The sequence below is a fragment of the Aotus nancymaae genome, unplaced genomic scaffold, assembly GCF_030222135.1.
Source record: "Aotus nancymaae isolate 86718 unplaced genomic scaffold, 86718_ANA_hifiasm-v0.15.2.pri h1tg000108l, whole genome shotgun sequence".
Lineage (NCBI taxonomy): Eukaryota > Metazoa > Chordata > Mammalia > Primates > Aotidae > Aotus > Aotus nancymaae.
The window spans coordinates 40,893,787-40,910,829 of record NW_026988523.1 but is presented as its reverse complement, the minus strand read 5'-3'; the positions used below and the strand labels follow the sequence as shown (position 1 = coordinate 40,910,829).

At 43.3% G+C, this 17,043-nt stretch overlaps 1 protein-coding gene across 6 annotated transcripts in view; it reads right to left on the bottom strand.

Annotated features, from left to right (window-relative positions):
* CUNH1orf226 (chromosome unknown C1orf226 homolog) overlaps positions 1-17,043 on the bottom strand; it is a 385,517-nt gene that overhangs the window by 212,314 nt on the left and 156,160 nt on the right. For all 6 annotated transcript variants that reach the window (XM_012468862.3, XM_012468858.3, XM_012468859.3 and 3 more), the window contains one exon: positions 15,211-15,282. In XM_012468862.3, coding sequence (XP_012324285.1) covers positions 15,211-15,225 — 15 coding nt within the window. In that variant the 5' untranslated portion in view covers positions 15,226-15,282. The remainder of the gene's footprint in view (positions 1-15,210; positions 15,283-17,043) is intronic.

The window sequence follows — 17,043 nt, the reverse complement described above, 5'->3', positions numbered from 1 at the left end:
ATGGGAAGACTTTTAAGAAATTCAAGTGGGGCCAGAGAACTGGGTTTCTGTATGGCAATGATAGAAAATGAGTTAGACAGTCACAGTGAAGCAAGACTGGGAGGCCCCCACCCGCCTGCCGTGGACTCCATATTTCATTCACAGGCAATGGGAAGCCACCAAAAGTTTTTAAGTAGAGACATGATGGACCTCACACTTTAGGAGCTGGCATGCTGGGTAGACAAAAGGAGCTCTCCAGCTCTACCAATGCACAATCTCCTCGTGAGGACAGATGTACTCAGGTCATACATATATAGTAGTCCTGCATGCACATGAGGAGAAACTCCTCTCCAGAGACAAGGGCACTGGATTCTTAAAGGAGCTGTCTAAGTGCCCAGCCATGCAATTAAATGCAGGGGTGTGGGGGAATGGATTTCTTAAGTGCAAATCATAAATCAATATGATCTCTTTCAATAAACAATTCAGCTACTGACTCCTCATCAGTCCCCTAGCAGGGTGCAGTTGTTAAAAAAGGCAGCCAAACTCTTACTTAAATTAAGTGTCATCCCTCCTAAATGAAGACCAGATGTGCAAGCCAACAAAGAAATCTAATCAAGTTGGAAGAAAGGATTTCTGTAAAAGAGAAAACCAGGGGAAGGAATGGGATTGGTCTGAAAACAGCAGGTGCTAAGGAGAAAAGTCAAGCCAGGGCTCCAGATCAAATAGGGTTATTTGGCAAGGAAGGGCAGAGAGCTGCCCCAAAGCCCATGTATTGCTAAAAAAAAAAACTGCTATTCTCAAAGTGCTGATGTTCAGTCAAATGGAAGCGGCATCTGGTATCCTGCTAGGCAGTTAGAATCCCATCAATCTTTCAGAAATCCCCACTAAGGGAGCAAGACATTTTATTTTAACCTCGAAGTCCAATGCTTAGAAGATTGCCCAGCATGGCTCCCCAGGAGGGACAGAATCTTTGGATGTACTTCTCATGCGAGGCAGAACCAACCCAACGCAAACCTGGCCTGGTTTAGGCATTCAGGCCTGAACCAAGACAGATGTCACTGCAATCCCTCGCTGCCTCAGCCCCTTAAGCCTCTTGTTCAACAAGGAGCAGTGACTTACTACAACATTGAAAGAACTTCATGGAGGCTTGAAGTCTGTCTTCTATGTACCGTCTTTACCAGTACCTCATATTAGTCTTTCAAAGGAGAAAGAAAGGGAGAAAAGGAAAGAGGAAGGGAAGGAGGAAGAAAGAAAGAGAGCAAGAGAAGGAGAGGAAGACAAGGGGAGAAGGAAAGAGAAACAACTCCCTGCCCGCAAGCCTCAGCACAATGACAGCTTGTGCATCAATTGCACATGGATTTCTAGGTCTTTGCCCTTCCAAGTGAGCAGGCAACCTCTGCCAAGGACCCTACTGCCATATTCTCCCTCTGAGCAGCCCGATCGTGTTTATCAGCTGTTTCCACAACTGTAGTAGCTGATGTCACAAAGCCTGGCTGAGGACTGAAGAGAAACAGGTTGGTTTGGAAGTTCGTATCTGAGCAGACTGGCTCAACCAGAAGTCCAGAAAAGTGTGGATGGGATGGGACCAGCTTCAACAGGATGGCACTAACACAGACTACTGCGGTCTCTGCACAGAGAGGCCTGAAGGAGAGATCACAGCTGCACTCCTCAGGTAACACTCCATGTCCAATGAACAGAGAATCCCAAAGGAGGTGATTTAGTGATGATCTCTATTAGCCCTAGAGAGGCAGCAGCATGGTCAGAAGACTTAGTTTTGGAGCCTGAATCCTGGCCATTCATTGCCTGTGTGACCATGTTACTGAACATCCTCTCCATAAAGTAATTATGAGGATTCAGTGAGTTGCTACAGGCAAAATGCTTAGAACAGCACCTGTTATATAACAAATAACATCAATATAGACTTGCTATTTTCACCGGTATTTTTTTTTGACGAGCCACTTAAATTCTGATGCGTCTCACGTTGAGTTATTAGTGTCACCTAAAAGGAATAACACCAGTTCCTCACTATTTTTTTCCATGAAATGGCTTTTAGGTTCACACCTCTGAAAAACTGAGGAGACAGCAAGTCGAATTTTAAAATATTAGCAAGTAATATACGCCCAGAGCAATTCAAACTGTCTCTTTTCCTGGCTCTCCTGGGTCAGGATAAACAAAGACCCACTTGGGTCCACAAGTCACAAAATGAAGCAGCATGGGATGGGATGATTGTCAATAGCACACAATGTGAATGACGACTTTGTCTTAGAGACTCAGGAGAGACCCTTCCTGAAAGACCCCCTGAGATAGCAGGACTGCCCCAAGAGGGGCCTGAGCCTGATGGAAGGAAAGGAAAGGGACAAGTGACCTCCATAGGGAAATGGGCTGCACAGGCACCTCCCTCAGCCCCACAACAACCCTGGAGCCAGGGCTAGGCGATGATGTTGATCAAGTCCTGACCAAGCACGGAGTCAAACCAGGGACTCTTGGCCCAGAGCCCAGCTCTGCCCATCATGGCCTCTAGAAGGGAGGACCCTGCCTTGTCCAGGGCTCAGGCAGCTGAGGAAAGAGGCTGAGTAAAAAGGAAAAGATCACGAATGACTGTTTTCTGTAGGAGAAAGCCTGGGTGTACACGCCACCTATTTAACAAGCCCTCAGGCGATGAGACGATTAACAGTCGCAAAGAATGCCAAATCCCCTCAGGATGGTTAGTGGTTAAGGAGACAGGTAAATTGCTAATATCACATTAACAAGGGTGATTCCAACTGGTTAGAAAGCAGGGTGAGCTCGTTGTGGAGAAGCAATTTATCGTTCCCACCACCAACCTTCATGCGGTTAAATGACTCTCCAGGGAGGCAGAGACTTAGTGCAGCAGGAGAGAGTAAGGAACAGCAGCTGCCCCATTATTTTTTACATTCATTAAATGTCAAAGGGCTGGGTGCTGAACAGAATACCCAGAGGCAGCAGGGCTCTGCTTGGTAGTTTCCAACCTGGACCTGATGGATACACCAGATTCAGCCAAGGGGCGCCACCAGGAGAGGAGCTTCCACACAGCAAGGGTCCCTGACCAAAAGGGCTTCAGCTGCCAATTCTCGCTGCCTTCCGGGCCTAGCCACCATGCAATGGGGATGTAGAGAGAAGATGCAGGTGTCCACTGGGTATCTACTATGTGCCAGGCATGGTGCTAAGGACCTGACCCATTATTGCATTTACTTCTAACAGGGTTGACATTGTCCATTTTACAAAAGAATTAGCAGTTGAGTAATTAACCCCTTGCTGTCAAGATGAATGTCAGAGTCCCTGCCCTCCAAAAGACAAATACACTGTGATGAATGTGGAAACAAAGGTCTCTCTAGAGTATAATAGTAACACAAAAGCAGAGAAAACTACTCTGCAGGCCTCAGAAAAAGCTTCTAGATGGAATGAAAGCTCCAACAGGCTCTGAAGAATAATCAGAAGTTGGGCTGAGGTTTGAAGAGACAGACTTCAGCTGCCCTGGGAGGGGAGTGCTTCCCAGACAGAAGGAAGGCGGGAATAGAGGTGGCTCCAACAGGACATACGCAGGGCACAAGGCACAGTAGACCTATAATATGCTGCTCTGGCCTCAGGTGCCAGGCAGAATGTCACGCGCCTTGCTCTGAGTTCAGACTCCAGCCTGGAATCACCACATGGTTTTAAAGCAGGACAATGCCTGCAGAATCCCCCTTACACAGATGAGCCAGGCAGCAGTGTTGAGGATGGTGGGAGGGCACAGCGAAAGGCACAGTGGCAGTCTGGAGGGCGCTGCACCTGTCTGTGAACCATGACAGTCTGGGGCTGCACTGGCAGGAAGGAATAGGGAGAGACATAAGTGAGAAATATTTAGGAGGCAAATCTGTAAGGGTGACCTAAGCCAGGGGTAGTGACAGAGAAGAAAGGTGACCCTGAGGTTTCCAGCATACATTCTTGAGTGGCCAAGATGTCTTTCCTTAAGATAAGGAAACATGAAAAACAAATGCATGTTTGTTTGTTTTTTCAAGGCAAAGAGGAGAGACTGCAGAAATCACTTCAGTTTTTTGACATACTGAATTTAAGGTGCCTTTGGGATATCCAAATGGGGGTGTCACACAGAATATACAAGTTTCAACCTCCAAAAAGAGGTTTATAAAATTAAATAATGGCCTTATTTACATCTAGTGCTGTACACTGCCTGGCAGTGTTCCCAGATATGAGAAAGGCACAATCAGGGACACAGATGATGCTGCCTGGACTGATATTTGGTAAAGCAGAGGCTGTTGGCATGTTCTTATAGGATCTCTGAGCCAGACAGAAGCAGACTGGAGTCTTACCTTGGTTCCATCCCACAAGTTCAAGCTCAGGAGTGAATCCTAGATTCCCCACTTACCACCTCTGTGAGCTATGGCAAGTTATTTGGTACCTCAGTTTCCTCATCTGGACAATGGGATGATAATTACAGCTACACCACACAGAGTTGTTACAGGATCAAATATCAAATCTTGTTAGTGCTTTGCACAGGGCTCGACACAGTAACAGTACATAGTGCAGTTTGTACTCAACTCTGGTTAATACTGATAAGAACGACAATGTAATTAGTTTGAGGCGGTCATTTTCTTTCTGTGACCCTTATCTGTAAAATAAGGATAATGTCTGTGTCTGCTTTTTATGGGATTACTGAAGACTAACATTAGATGACAGTGGATGTGAAAATTCACTTAGACAACTAGAAGGTGCTTCATAAGTAAGAAATCAGGGCCTTTCAGAGGTTTGCCCTCCCAGCCGCTCAGGTGTTCAGTTTGTGCTGCCACGGCTTTCTGTCCTTGTCCTATAATATGCTGCTCTTGGCTCCAAGAGGAAACGTGCCACACACTGGAGCCTGTGTAATATGCTGAGTACAAAAAGTCACAGAAGAGAATAGTATTCAGCCATAAAAAGGAATACACTTTTGATACATGCCACAGCATGGATGTATCTTTTTTTTTTTTTTTTTTTTTGAGACGGAGTTTCGCTCTTGTTACCCAGGCTGGAGTGCAATGGCGCGATCTCGGCTCACCGCAACCTCCGCCTGGGTTCAGGCAATTCTCCTGCCTCAGCCTCCTGAGTAGCTGGGATTACAGGCATGCGCCACCACGCCCAGCTAATTTTTTGTATTTTTAGTAGAGACGGGGTTTCACTATGTTGACCAGGATGGTCTCGATCTCTTGACCTCGTGATCCACCCGCCTCGGCCACCCAAAGTGCTGGGATTACAGGCTTGAGCCACCGCGCCCGGCCACGGATGTATCTTAAAAACATTATGCTTAGTGAAATAAACCAGCCACACAAGGACAAATATTTAAGATTTCACTTATATGAGATATCTAGGCTAGGCAGATTCATAGAGATGGAAGATGGAACAGCGGTTACCAGGGGCTAGGGGAAACCAGAGCTTCTGTTTAATGGGTTCAGCGTTCATATTAGGAAGGATGAAAAAGATTAGGGTATAGATAGTGGTGATGGATACAAAGTATTGTGAATGTACTTAATGCCACTGAGTTGTACACTTACAAGTGATTAACATGATAAATATTATGCTGTGTGTGTGCATATACATATGCATGCCATAGAAGTCATAAAAACAAAAAGTAGATGTTCAGTGCAACCTGTTGCCAACACCAAGAACATGAACCAAGAGGTCCCTAAAGGCTGGCTAGTGTAGCAGTGAAAAGTGACATTCTGCATATCATCCTATTACAATGGATAAACACTGTTGGCTTCAGAGGACTCCCAAAATTAGGTGGGTCAGTGCAAGAAACTGTGGACTGAGCTGGGCAATATCAAATCCTCCCGTGAAAACTCACACACTGCTCAATGACTGTAATAAAGCTAGGCACCTTATTTAAAAGCTAGCATGTGTTTCGCTTTGATAACAACTCCCGGTTCTTACTAACTCTTCGCTGCTGACAGATAATGCACTCAGCAGTTCTGCCCCAGTTTAAAATTCATTCCCATGTAATCCCAGCTACTCAGGAGGCTGAGGCAGGAAGAATTGCCCTGAACCCAGGAGGCGGAGATTGCGGTGAGCCAAGATCGCGCCATTGCACTCCAGCCTGGGTAACAAGAGCAAAACTCCGTATTAAAAAAAAAAAAAAAAAAAAAAATTCATTCCCAAATCACTTCACCTCAAGAGCAGAACCAAACTCCTCCTACTGAGCGACTTTTCAGTCTGGTGCAGATTCAGGAAAAGATAAATATATTTTCCATTATGTATTCAGTAGGTACTTAGCAAACCAGATTCTCTTGAGGTATGAGTCCTGAGAATAAAACCCTAGAAATAATCTATCACTCCCTCAGGCTCACAAGTCTTCATTCACACTAGCCTTCTTGCTATTTCTTGAACCTGCCATTCCTGCCCCCAGGGCATTGGCACTTGCTGACCTCTGTCTGGAACACTTCCTCCAGATACCCACATGGCTCACTCCCTCTCTCCATTCACATCTCTAGAGACTCAAGCGTCATCAGAGCCCAGAAGCCTTCCGAAACAGTCTGTGTAAAAGAGCACCCACCCCTATAAACTCCACACAGACAGGGACTTTGTTTTGTAGACTGCTGTATCCCCAAAGCCTAAAACAATGTTGGCTCAAAAAGGGATGTCCATTTATTTTTTCAGATAAGTGGGGAAAAAATTAGGTCCTGCTGTCTGGGCACTGCTCTTTATATTGATGAGAATACCTTGTCCCCTAAGAAAGCATTGATTTGTTTCCTTTGGCTGAGAAGAATACAGTTCTAACCATTCCATCACACACTGCTCAATCCCTATCAAGTGTTTTCTAAAATTTAATAAAGTCTGGGCCCCTTTTAAAGAAAAAAAAATTGGCAAACACCCAGTGTTTGAATGAATAAATAATATGTGGTATAGCCATGCTATGGAATGTTATTCAGTAATAAAAGGAAATGAAGTACTGACACATGCCCCAATATGGATTAACCTTGAAAACATTATGCTAAATGAAAGAAGCCAGATACCAAAGGCCACATATTATATGATGCCATTTAAAATGTCCAAAATAGGCAAATCCATAGAGACAGAAAGTAGATTACTAGTTGTCTGGGGCTAGAGGTGTTGGGGAATGGGGGATGATGGATTAGAGGTACAGAGATTCTTTTTGGAGTGCTGGAAATGTTTTAAAATTGATTGTGGTGATGGTTATACAACGTTAAGAATATACTAAATCTCACTGAATTGTATATTTAAATGGATGAATCATATGGTATGCGAATTACAGCTCAAAAAGCTGTTACCCAAAGAAGCTTTGCAAATAATGTTTGTTACATCATTTAAATATGTAAAGCATAAAACTAGATATAAATTACTTACAGGGTTTACACAAATTTATAAATTAAACACAAATTATGTTACCAATACATTCAAATTAAGAATGTTAGAATCAGAGAATACTTTGTCCTTCTGACTGAAATGGTATCACTGCTCACAACAGGAATATACAGTGACTACCTGCCCCAAATTTTCTTTGGTTAGCAGAGGAATATGCAGTGTGATACTTAGAAGTTAAACAGCCAGGATGGCACAATCCCAACAAATCAGAAAAGACACTGAAAGTTATCAGAACAAACACTAGCCATCAGCAACTCCAGAGGCTGCCTCAGGAACTATGGCTACATATCAGCCCCACCTTCAGTACTGTGCCTCAGGCACTAACCCCATTTTTCTGCCACTTTCCTCTCTCTGTTCCAACTACTGCAAAATCTTGATTCATAACTCATGACTGTGCAAAGTGCAGTCATGTGTACTTTACCTTATTAGAATTCATTATATATATATTAAAATTCTCTGTTCTTTTTCTTCAGGGTATAACCCTTACAGAAGAAACATCTGATGGCAACACAAGTAGAAACAAGTAGACAAACACAACTGTGAACGATAAACCCAAATGACAGTGCTCAGGCAGACAATGGCCCCTCCAACAGTCCAGAACAGGCTTATTTTATCTTGTCATCATTAGGATCAAATGAAAAACAAAATTTTTAAATTCTTATGGATAACTCTTATGGATAAATTTTTAAATTCTTATGGATAACTCTTGAAAATACATTCCTAAATTCCAAAAGAGCCACAGAACCCATTCTGAGAAACACTCATCTACTGACTGTTAAAAATAATAATTGCCCTAAAAGCAATTGAATTCATGTCTTTAATAATAATAGCTAGCTTGGCAGCCAACCTGTATTGTTTTCTGATCCCAAAGCCCTGCTCTGATATACAGTAATTAGAAAGAAATAACCAGCCTGGACAACATAGGGAGACCCCACTTCTACAAATAATTTTAAAAATTAGCCAGGTGTGGTGGTACATGCCTGTATCCCCAGCTAATAGGGAAGCTGAGGCAGGAGGATCACCTGAGCCTGGGAGGTTGAGGCTGTACTGATTTATGATCATGCCACCACACTCCAACATGGGTGACAGAGCAAGGCCCTGTCTCAGAAAAAAAAAAGAAAAGAAAGAAAGGAGGCAAAGAACTATTATTTATGGTTCACAATTCACATGCTAGGCACTTGACTCAGTATTCTGCATGCATTCATGTATAAATCTAAAATACATGTGCCAAGAAGATATTATCCCAATTTTCCTGATGATTAAAGAATAATTGATAAAGAAATGTGTTCAGAAGGAACAGGATTTGAATTTAGTTCTTCCTGATCCCAGTACTAGAGCACCTCAGTAGTGAGTGGAATCTCTCCAATCCCTACTATGAGCCGAACACTTTAATCCCATTATGGTAGACAGAATCAAAGCCCCCAAAGAGGTCCATGATCTAATCCCCCAAACCTATGAATGCGTTACCCTGCATGACAAAGGGGACTTTGCAGGTGTGACCAACTTAAGGACCTTGAGAAGGAAAGATTATCCTGGATTACTGGGGAAGAGAGAATGAGGAGGGCCCAGTCTAATCATGAGAGACCTCACAAGCAAAGGCGATGGAGGTGCAGGAGAGTCAGAGTCAGAGAAAGAGATGTGAAGACAGAAAGCAGGGGCCATAATTCAGGGACATAATTGCCAGCACTAAGGATGGAAAGAGGCCATGAGCAAAGGCAACCAGGGAGCCTCTGAAAGCCGGAAAAGCTAAGGAACAGATCCTCCTCTAGGAACAGAGCCTCCAGAAGGAACGCAGCCCTGCCAACTTCTTGATTTTAGCCCCATTTTGGACTCTGATCTCCAATACTATAAGTTTGTGTTAATCCACTAAATTTGTAGTATTAAAAAATATGTTACGGCGGCATAGGAAATTAATAGGGCCATGCTAACACAGTGAGAGAGAGTTTGTGTTACAACTTCAGCTGTTCAAGGTAGACGTTCCAACTGTGAACTTTGGATGAAAAGGAGAACAATGACAAAGGAGTGAACAGTGCTGAGCAGAGCCACTTTGGGAGAAAGTTATACAAAGGGACAAAGCCTCCCAGAGGAGGTAAAATATGGATTTCATGGGTAAATGCACGAGACCACGCGCAGAACCATACTGCTGGCGGGTAAGGAAACACAAGTGCAGAGAGGCGCATTCACAATTCCAGTCGCTGCCTCCATAAAGAAGTCCATCCACCAGTCCCTGAACGTTCTCCTAAGATAATTTCAGTTATGTTCTCCCAAGAGAGTGTCCAAGGCCATTTTATATTTTTCTGTTTTTTTGTTTGTTTGTTTTTCTTGAGAGGCTTTCTGGAAGAGGTGGCAATTCTGGAAGAGGGCTGCAGGGAGAGGAGGGCTTGGCCATTTTCAGAACTGAACCCACACATTCTGTTCAAGGCCAAGACCAACACCACTCCAGAGCACCACGCTTGAGAAACCAAGTCACTGTTAAATGGGAAACTCTGACCCCACACTGGACCATTTGAAAGACCATTTGCAGTGGGGCCAAGATTTTGCCCAGCCCACAGCAAGAGGAGCCACCACGGGAGACTAGACATCCCCGAGTGTCATCTGGCTGCAGCACACATCCCTCCCAGGTTTGGTCTGCACTGGTCTCCAAGAGGCTGCACCATATTTCAACTGCAGGGATCTATCCCCCTGGTTTACGAGCCAGAGATTGGGTCTTCAGTCACCAAACAGGCCAGCACCAAAAGCCCCCCTGTTCCCACAGCAACAGTGGGTTGCAAAGGTGAAGGGGTTGGGGCCCACCCAGTGACATGCTGGAGCCAGGTGCTGCAGCACCACTCTTTCCACACCAGCATCCTTGGCAAAGCTATAGAACCTGTCAAGTCTGACTTCAGTGCAGCCATCTTCCTTCCAGAACCCCCTCAGTGGAGCCTCCCCAGATTTCATGGCTTTATGCTCAGGTGGTTATTAAGTAAGATTAATTTTCTCAGTCACTCAACAAATGTTTACTGAGCACAGATGGGCACCATGCCAAACACTGGGAATACAGTTGCTCTGAGTGCTACAAAAGAGAGGGGTGTGGTGCCACAGAACATGAGAGGACAAGATGACCTACGTAGGAAAGGCCTCCCCAAGGAAGGGATTTTGCACTGAAACCTGAAAAAAAGACTCTACCTATTAAAAGGGGCTAGATGAGGCAGCTCAATATCTCTCAGGGTATTTATCTGCACTTATGAAATGCTTTGAAACCCAAAGGAAGGTATAAAAATGATACCGATGAATATAAATAGCACTTTGTGGTTTATAAAACGTTTTTCCACGCCTCATCCCAGATTCAACAATAGCACTAGAGACAGAACAAGAAGTGTCATGCTCTGCCTTTTATAAATGAGGAAACTGAGATTAACAGCAGTTACATGCCTCGCCAAGGTTATCTACTGAGTCAAGGAGAAGACTCAAGTCCAGCCCTAATTATTCCTCATTGAGAGCTTTCACTACATAGTGCTGCCTTCCAAGAAAAGCTAAAAGGTGAAATGACAGACTGGTGTTCATATTTACTAATGCAAGTCATACCAAACACCTGGCTGCTGGACTCACCTATTCACTCACAGTCGGTTGGACAATGCAATGCCAGCAACCAGGTTTCAGCATTACCGGACACCCTGCACCTTCAACAGGCAATCTCCAAGCAAGCAGCGCCAGTGTCAGACCAATCCCCAGCTCAAGCAGAGCTTCCCTGAACTTTCTGAATTGTTCTAAGCTATACAGCTGAAAGAAAAAAATATATTTTTCAATTTAAAAAGGAGCTATATTCCCGCTTCTCTCACTCTTCTCTTCCTTTTCCAGCTGACAACTTCTTAGACCTTTGGATCCTTGGTAAATAAAGAGCAGGACAACCATTCCATAGCTCTGGGGAGTGTCCCTTAAGCTTCCTTTGTCTGGGTCATTGTAGAGATCAGAGAGTAAAATATGGATAAATCCAATACTAAGAGCAGGGAAAGTATCAGATCTGGAATCAGAGGCCTGTAGTTTGGTCTTGGTTCTAATACTTAGTTTCTACTCTCTGGTAAACAATAAATAAGGAAGATGTGATGCTAACGCAAAATGACAGTCATTATGGAAACCAGTATGGAGGTTCTTCAAAAAGTTAAAAACAGGACTTCTATATCCAACAATCACATTTCTGGGTATATATATCCCAAAAATTTCTAGGCAAGATCTCAAAAACATCTTTACATACCTATGTTCATTGCAGCACAATTCAAAACAGCCAAGAGGCAGAAGCAACCCAAATGTTCATAGGTAAATGCATGGATTTTTTTAATGTGGTATATACACACAACAGAATATTATGGAACCTTAAACAGGAAGGAAATCCTGTCACATGCTACAACATGGATGAGCCTTGATGACATTATGCTAAATGAAATAAGCCAGTCAAAAAAGGACAAACGGTCTATAATTTTATTCATATGAAGTAGTCAAAATCACAGAAACAGGGAGTAGAAAGGTAGTTGCCAAGCACTGGCAAGAGGGGGAGGGGGGATTATGTTTAAGGGGTATAGAGCGTCAATTTTGCAAGATGAAAAAGTTCTAGAGATCTGTGACACAATAGTGTGAATATACTTAACACTGCTGAACTTCGCACTTAAAAATAGTTAAATTTAATGTTTAATAACCATAAAGTACTGAAAGCGTGTTAAAAAGGTAAAAAAGCAGAATACACTCAAGACAGATAATATAAATTCAGAAAGGACATCAAGAGGGTGAGAGACCAAATGAGAAATGGAGAGAGGGAAGAGAAAAAGCACCAGTGAAAGCAACAAAGTCCACATATTTAGCTCAGAGTCCACATTGGGTAAGGAATAAAAATGTACACACCAGCTAGAGAATGAATGCAGACCCCTCAGGCAGATCCCTTCATTCTGAATACTTCTCTCTCTAGGAAACAGATCATCTTCACTGCCCATCAACTGTCCCATTAGTGTTCCAGACAGGATCAGGGAGGTCGACATCTCACACACGTGAGGCCCTGTGATCCTTATCATAACTGCTGTTTTCCAAGGTCTACTCACTGCTTCAGCCAAGCTGTGAGGCCTGTGTCTTCTGAACCCATCAGAGCACCCAGCAACCAAAACCCTGCCTAATGTTAGCCTGGCACCGTTCTAAATAAAAGGACAAAGTCAAGAATAGTCCTTTACACAGAAATCCCATGTCCTAGTTCTTGACAGCTGTAATTACAGCCAACACAGCTTTTAAAAGGCAAAGAAGAAAAGAAAATAGCAGCCTGGACCTAGCAGTGAATTGAGGGGTTTAGGGTAAAACACATACCACAGCACTTGCTATTAATGGTGGCCAGTCTAAACAAGAGACTGGACAGCCAGACCAAACAGCTTTCTGGCCAATTAATTGCTCCCTCTAATTTAATGAGCTGCTCATTAAGCACTGGAAGCAGCCCACAGGAAGGGAGCTGCAGGAAGAGGCACATGGACCATAAGGGCTGGCAGATGATAAGGGAAGAGGGGACTGGGGTCGCATTCCAACCCCAGACGCCTCTAGAGCCCACGACCAGCCAGCCCCATCCCATGCCTCAGCATTCCCTTGCTTCCAGGTGATGTTTTCCTGTACCTCTATTTGTTCCACAAAGTTGTGTTTCTGCCACTGGCTCTCTTACTGGGGAGGTTCCATGTCCCAGTGCTTTGGTTCCTCAGAAGGCATAATGACTCATAGTAGGGTCACAAAAAGCCTTCAGCAGGGTTACAAATGGGACAGCCCAGTCCTGGATATGAATCCCAACTCTTCCTACTGACAGCAACTTGGATTATTTAATCTGCCCAAGGACCTATTTCCTCACCTATAAAATGTAATAATAATATCTTCATCTAGAGTAGTTGTAAATAGTAAATAAGATATTATTTCAATATTAAAAAGCCTAACACAGCATCTGACACATAAGTAGCTATTCCCAATAGCAGCTAGTATTAACAGAGATATCACTTTCATAATGATAGTGATATTAGTGACAATATATTCCCTGTCTCTTAGTCAAAAGTGAATTTGAAAAGGACTTTTCTTGGTTGAAAACCCAAGGACAGGCCAGGTACAGGTCCAACCCTTCTTATCACAGTAGGAACCACAACTGTGGAGAAAGTAGCAGCCCATCCTAACAATCGTAGCACCTCCAGACGCTCCCAGCAGAGGACTCTGTGCTGTCTGAGCTAGCACCTTCCAGGAAAAGGGGAGGCCTGGAAATACTCGAAAGTTGCATGTTCTCATGAGACTGAGTGAAGAAATGAATTCAGGCCACATGCCTGCCCCTTCCTAGACCTGCAGGACTCCTCACTATACCCCTCTGAGCCTCAGTTTAATCTAGAAAATGAGGGTAACTGGTCCCCCACTTCACAGCTTGCTGTGAACGTTGAATGAAACAACTCAAGTGAAAGTGCTTTGAAGCTACTTCTGTGCCCATGAAAAATAGTACTGATGTATTTAATAGCAGTCTCAATAAACTTAACAATAAAAAATGCTGAAATACTGGGAAGATCAAGGCAATGAAAAGATTATCTTATTAGGCTGATGAACAGCCCAGAGAAACAGCCCCAAGCATGCAGATTTTCTTCCCAGTGTTGCTGTCTTTGAATTGAAGTTTCTGTTCACCAGATGAAGGATTGGCTGAAAGCAAAACTAACGAAGCAAAATGAAGCCACGGCATCATCACTTACATGTTTTCCATTTAGGCGAGTAGATTATTCTACAGAACAGTTAGTCTGAAGAACAAACCAGGCTGCATCCAGGGATGACCAATCATGTCATCTCTAATGCCAAATCTCTCTTAAAAAAACAAAAATTAAAATCCATTTTACCAATCCCAAACCTACCTTTGAAATGCACAAGTATATGGTAATATATTCTGTTCCGGTGCAGAGCACATGGACAGATTCCTTCGCAGGTATCAGAAGAGAATTTAATTCTTTTTTTTTTTTTTTTTTTTTTTTTTTGAGACGGAGTTTCGCTCTTGATACCCAGGCTGGAGCGCAATGGCGCGATCTCGGCTCACCGCAATCTCCACTTCCTGGGTTCAGGCAATTCTCCTGCCTCAGCCTCCTGAGTAGCTGGGATTACAGGCACGCGCCACTGTGCCCAGCTAATTTTTTGTATTAGTAGAGACGGGGTTTCACCATGTTGACCAGGATGGTCTCGATCTCTTGACCTCGTGATCCACCCGCCTCGGCCTCCCAAAGTGCTGGGATTACAGGCTTGAGCCACCGCGCCCGGCCGAGAATTTAATTCTTTTTAAGTCTCAGCTCCATGTACCACAGAGTCAGAAAGCAACAAGTTCATAGACTAAACCATGTATACCAACAATAACGTATACTGAACTGTCCGAAAGTACACTCCCAGAGCCTAAAGCATCCAACCAATAAAATTTTGTTAAAATCTCACATTTACTCTTAAAAATCCAAGTAAATCTTATATTCCATGCCACAATAAATTACCTTTTTAAAGAATGTTTTGAGTCAATTACCAGCTAATTACTAAACCTTTTCCCTAAAATCTTTGAATAAAAAAGAGATATCAGTCCCTGGCCAGTCACCACACGTCATCAAGGGTAACACACATCTCAGTTTGAGGAGCTACAGGTCATGAGAGAGGGAAAATGGTACCACTCCAGCCATCACAACCATTTTAACATTGGTCTTTCATCAAGATCAAACTTTAATTCACAACAGCTTCCTAGAGGGTACAGAGAGGAGAAGTCTGGGTTTGCAAAGGGTGCAGCCCATCATTTTGGCCCCTCCAACCCTACCCAGAAGGGTCAGCAGCTAAGGCACTTGACTCCTAGCTCCACACAAGCCGCCTCTGGCCACTCACCCGTATCCGGCGCATGGCAGCCACGATCTCCACCCTGCTGTTGGGCCTCGGCACGTCCAGGCTTCCTACGTACTGTGGGGGAGAAGCAAACACTCATTGAGAGGAGGGGTAGCAAGTGTCCCTAATCCCAGAAAGTTCCAAAGGGTGAAGGACCAGCTTTTCTGCCCGTTTTACAGATGAAGAAATTAAGAGTCAGAAGGCTGTTTTGTTTTGAGTCTGTTTCTAACTTTATAAAAAGCAACTTAATCAGAAATTAACTGCTTCCTTCTTCATCTTACTCTTAACCAGAGATCCAGCAGAGCACTGTATCTAACGAAGCAGCCTTCCAAGTCAGAAAGCCCTGGGTGTGAAGACTCTTCCACCACTATTTTTACGGCAAGGCAATTCATTTTTTTGGTCTCAATTTCCTCAACTGTAAAATTGGATCTCAGTAAAGATCAAACAGAATAAAATGTCCTACACAAAGTGATTGGCAAGTATTAGTGCACTCAAAAAAAAAATGAATATATACCTTTTTTAACTAGTGGAACTGCACTGATTTAGCCCTAGATGTTAGATATCTGACACATTTGATTAAGTTCCCAACTGGAGGAAAGAAATTGACTAATCATTATTTTTTTTTAATTTTTTTGAGACAGAGTCTTGCTGTGTTGCCCAGGCTGGAGTGCAGTGGTGCGATCTTGGCTCACTGCACTCATGGGTTCAGCAATTCTCCTGCCTCAGCCTCCCTAGCAGCTGGGACTACAGGCATGTACCACCACGCCCAGCTAATATTTTTTGCATTTTTAGTAAAGTGGGGTTTCATTATATTGGCTAGGCTGGTCTCAAACTCCCAAATTCGTGATCCACCCCGCCTTGGCCTCCCAAAGTGCTGGGATTACAGGCTTGAGCCACTGCGCCTAGCCTTAAAATTTTTTATTATACTTATAAATTATTTTAAAATCAATTTGAATATGAAGATGAATGCTTAATATGAGTACTTTCTTACTGTAAGCTATTCAAATAATGCAGGAATATGCAGCACAAAAGAATATAGTCCCCACTGTAACAGTTGATGTACATCTCTCTTTGTGTACTGATGGATATATATTCACAGACGGGGGGAATTTATTTTATGTAAAGGTTCATATTACATTGTTCTGCATCTTGGTTTTTTGACTTTAAATACAACTAGGGTATCTCTCTATGCCAATGAATACAGGACTATTACATTATACATAATGGACATGCCCACTGATGGACGTGATATGTCACTATTACAAATTATGCTTTTCATCTATACAAGTTTGAGCCCATCCCAGTAGCTCTTTAGGCTGGATTCCTACAAGTGAGATTGCTGGATCAAAAGTATACTCTTGGCTGGGCATCATGGCTCATGCCTGTAATTCCAGATTTTTGGGAGGCTAAGGCAAGCAGATCACTTGAGGTCAGGAGTTTGAGACCAGCCTGGCCAACATGATGAAACTCAGTCTCTATAAATACAAAAATTAGCTAGGTGTGGTGGCATGTGCCTGTAATTCCAGCTACTTAGGACGCTGAGGCACGAGAATTGCTTGAAACCAGGAGGTGGAGGTTGCACTGAGCTGAGATCATGCCACAGCACTCCATCCCAGGTGACAGAGTGAGACTCTGTTTCAAAAAATAAAAATCAAAAAGGTATAATCTCTAGATAACATTCCTTATAAGAATGAAAGAAGAAAAGAGGACAACCCAACATCGATTCATTGATTAAGCATCTATGACATGAATTCCTTCATATATCATCCCATCATACACTGACCCATTGGGATTTGCCTCTACTTATTATACATAAATTACATAAAACAGCCTGAG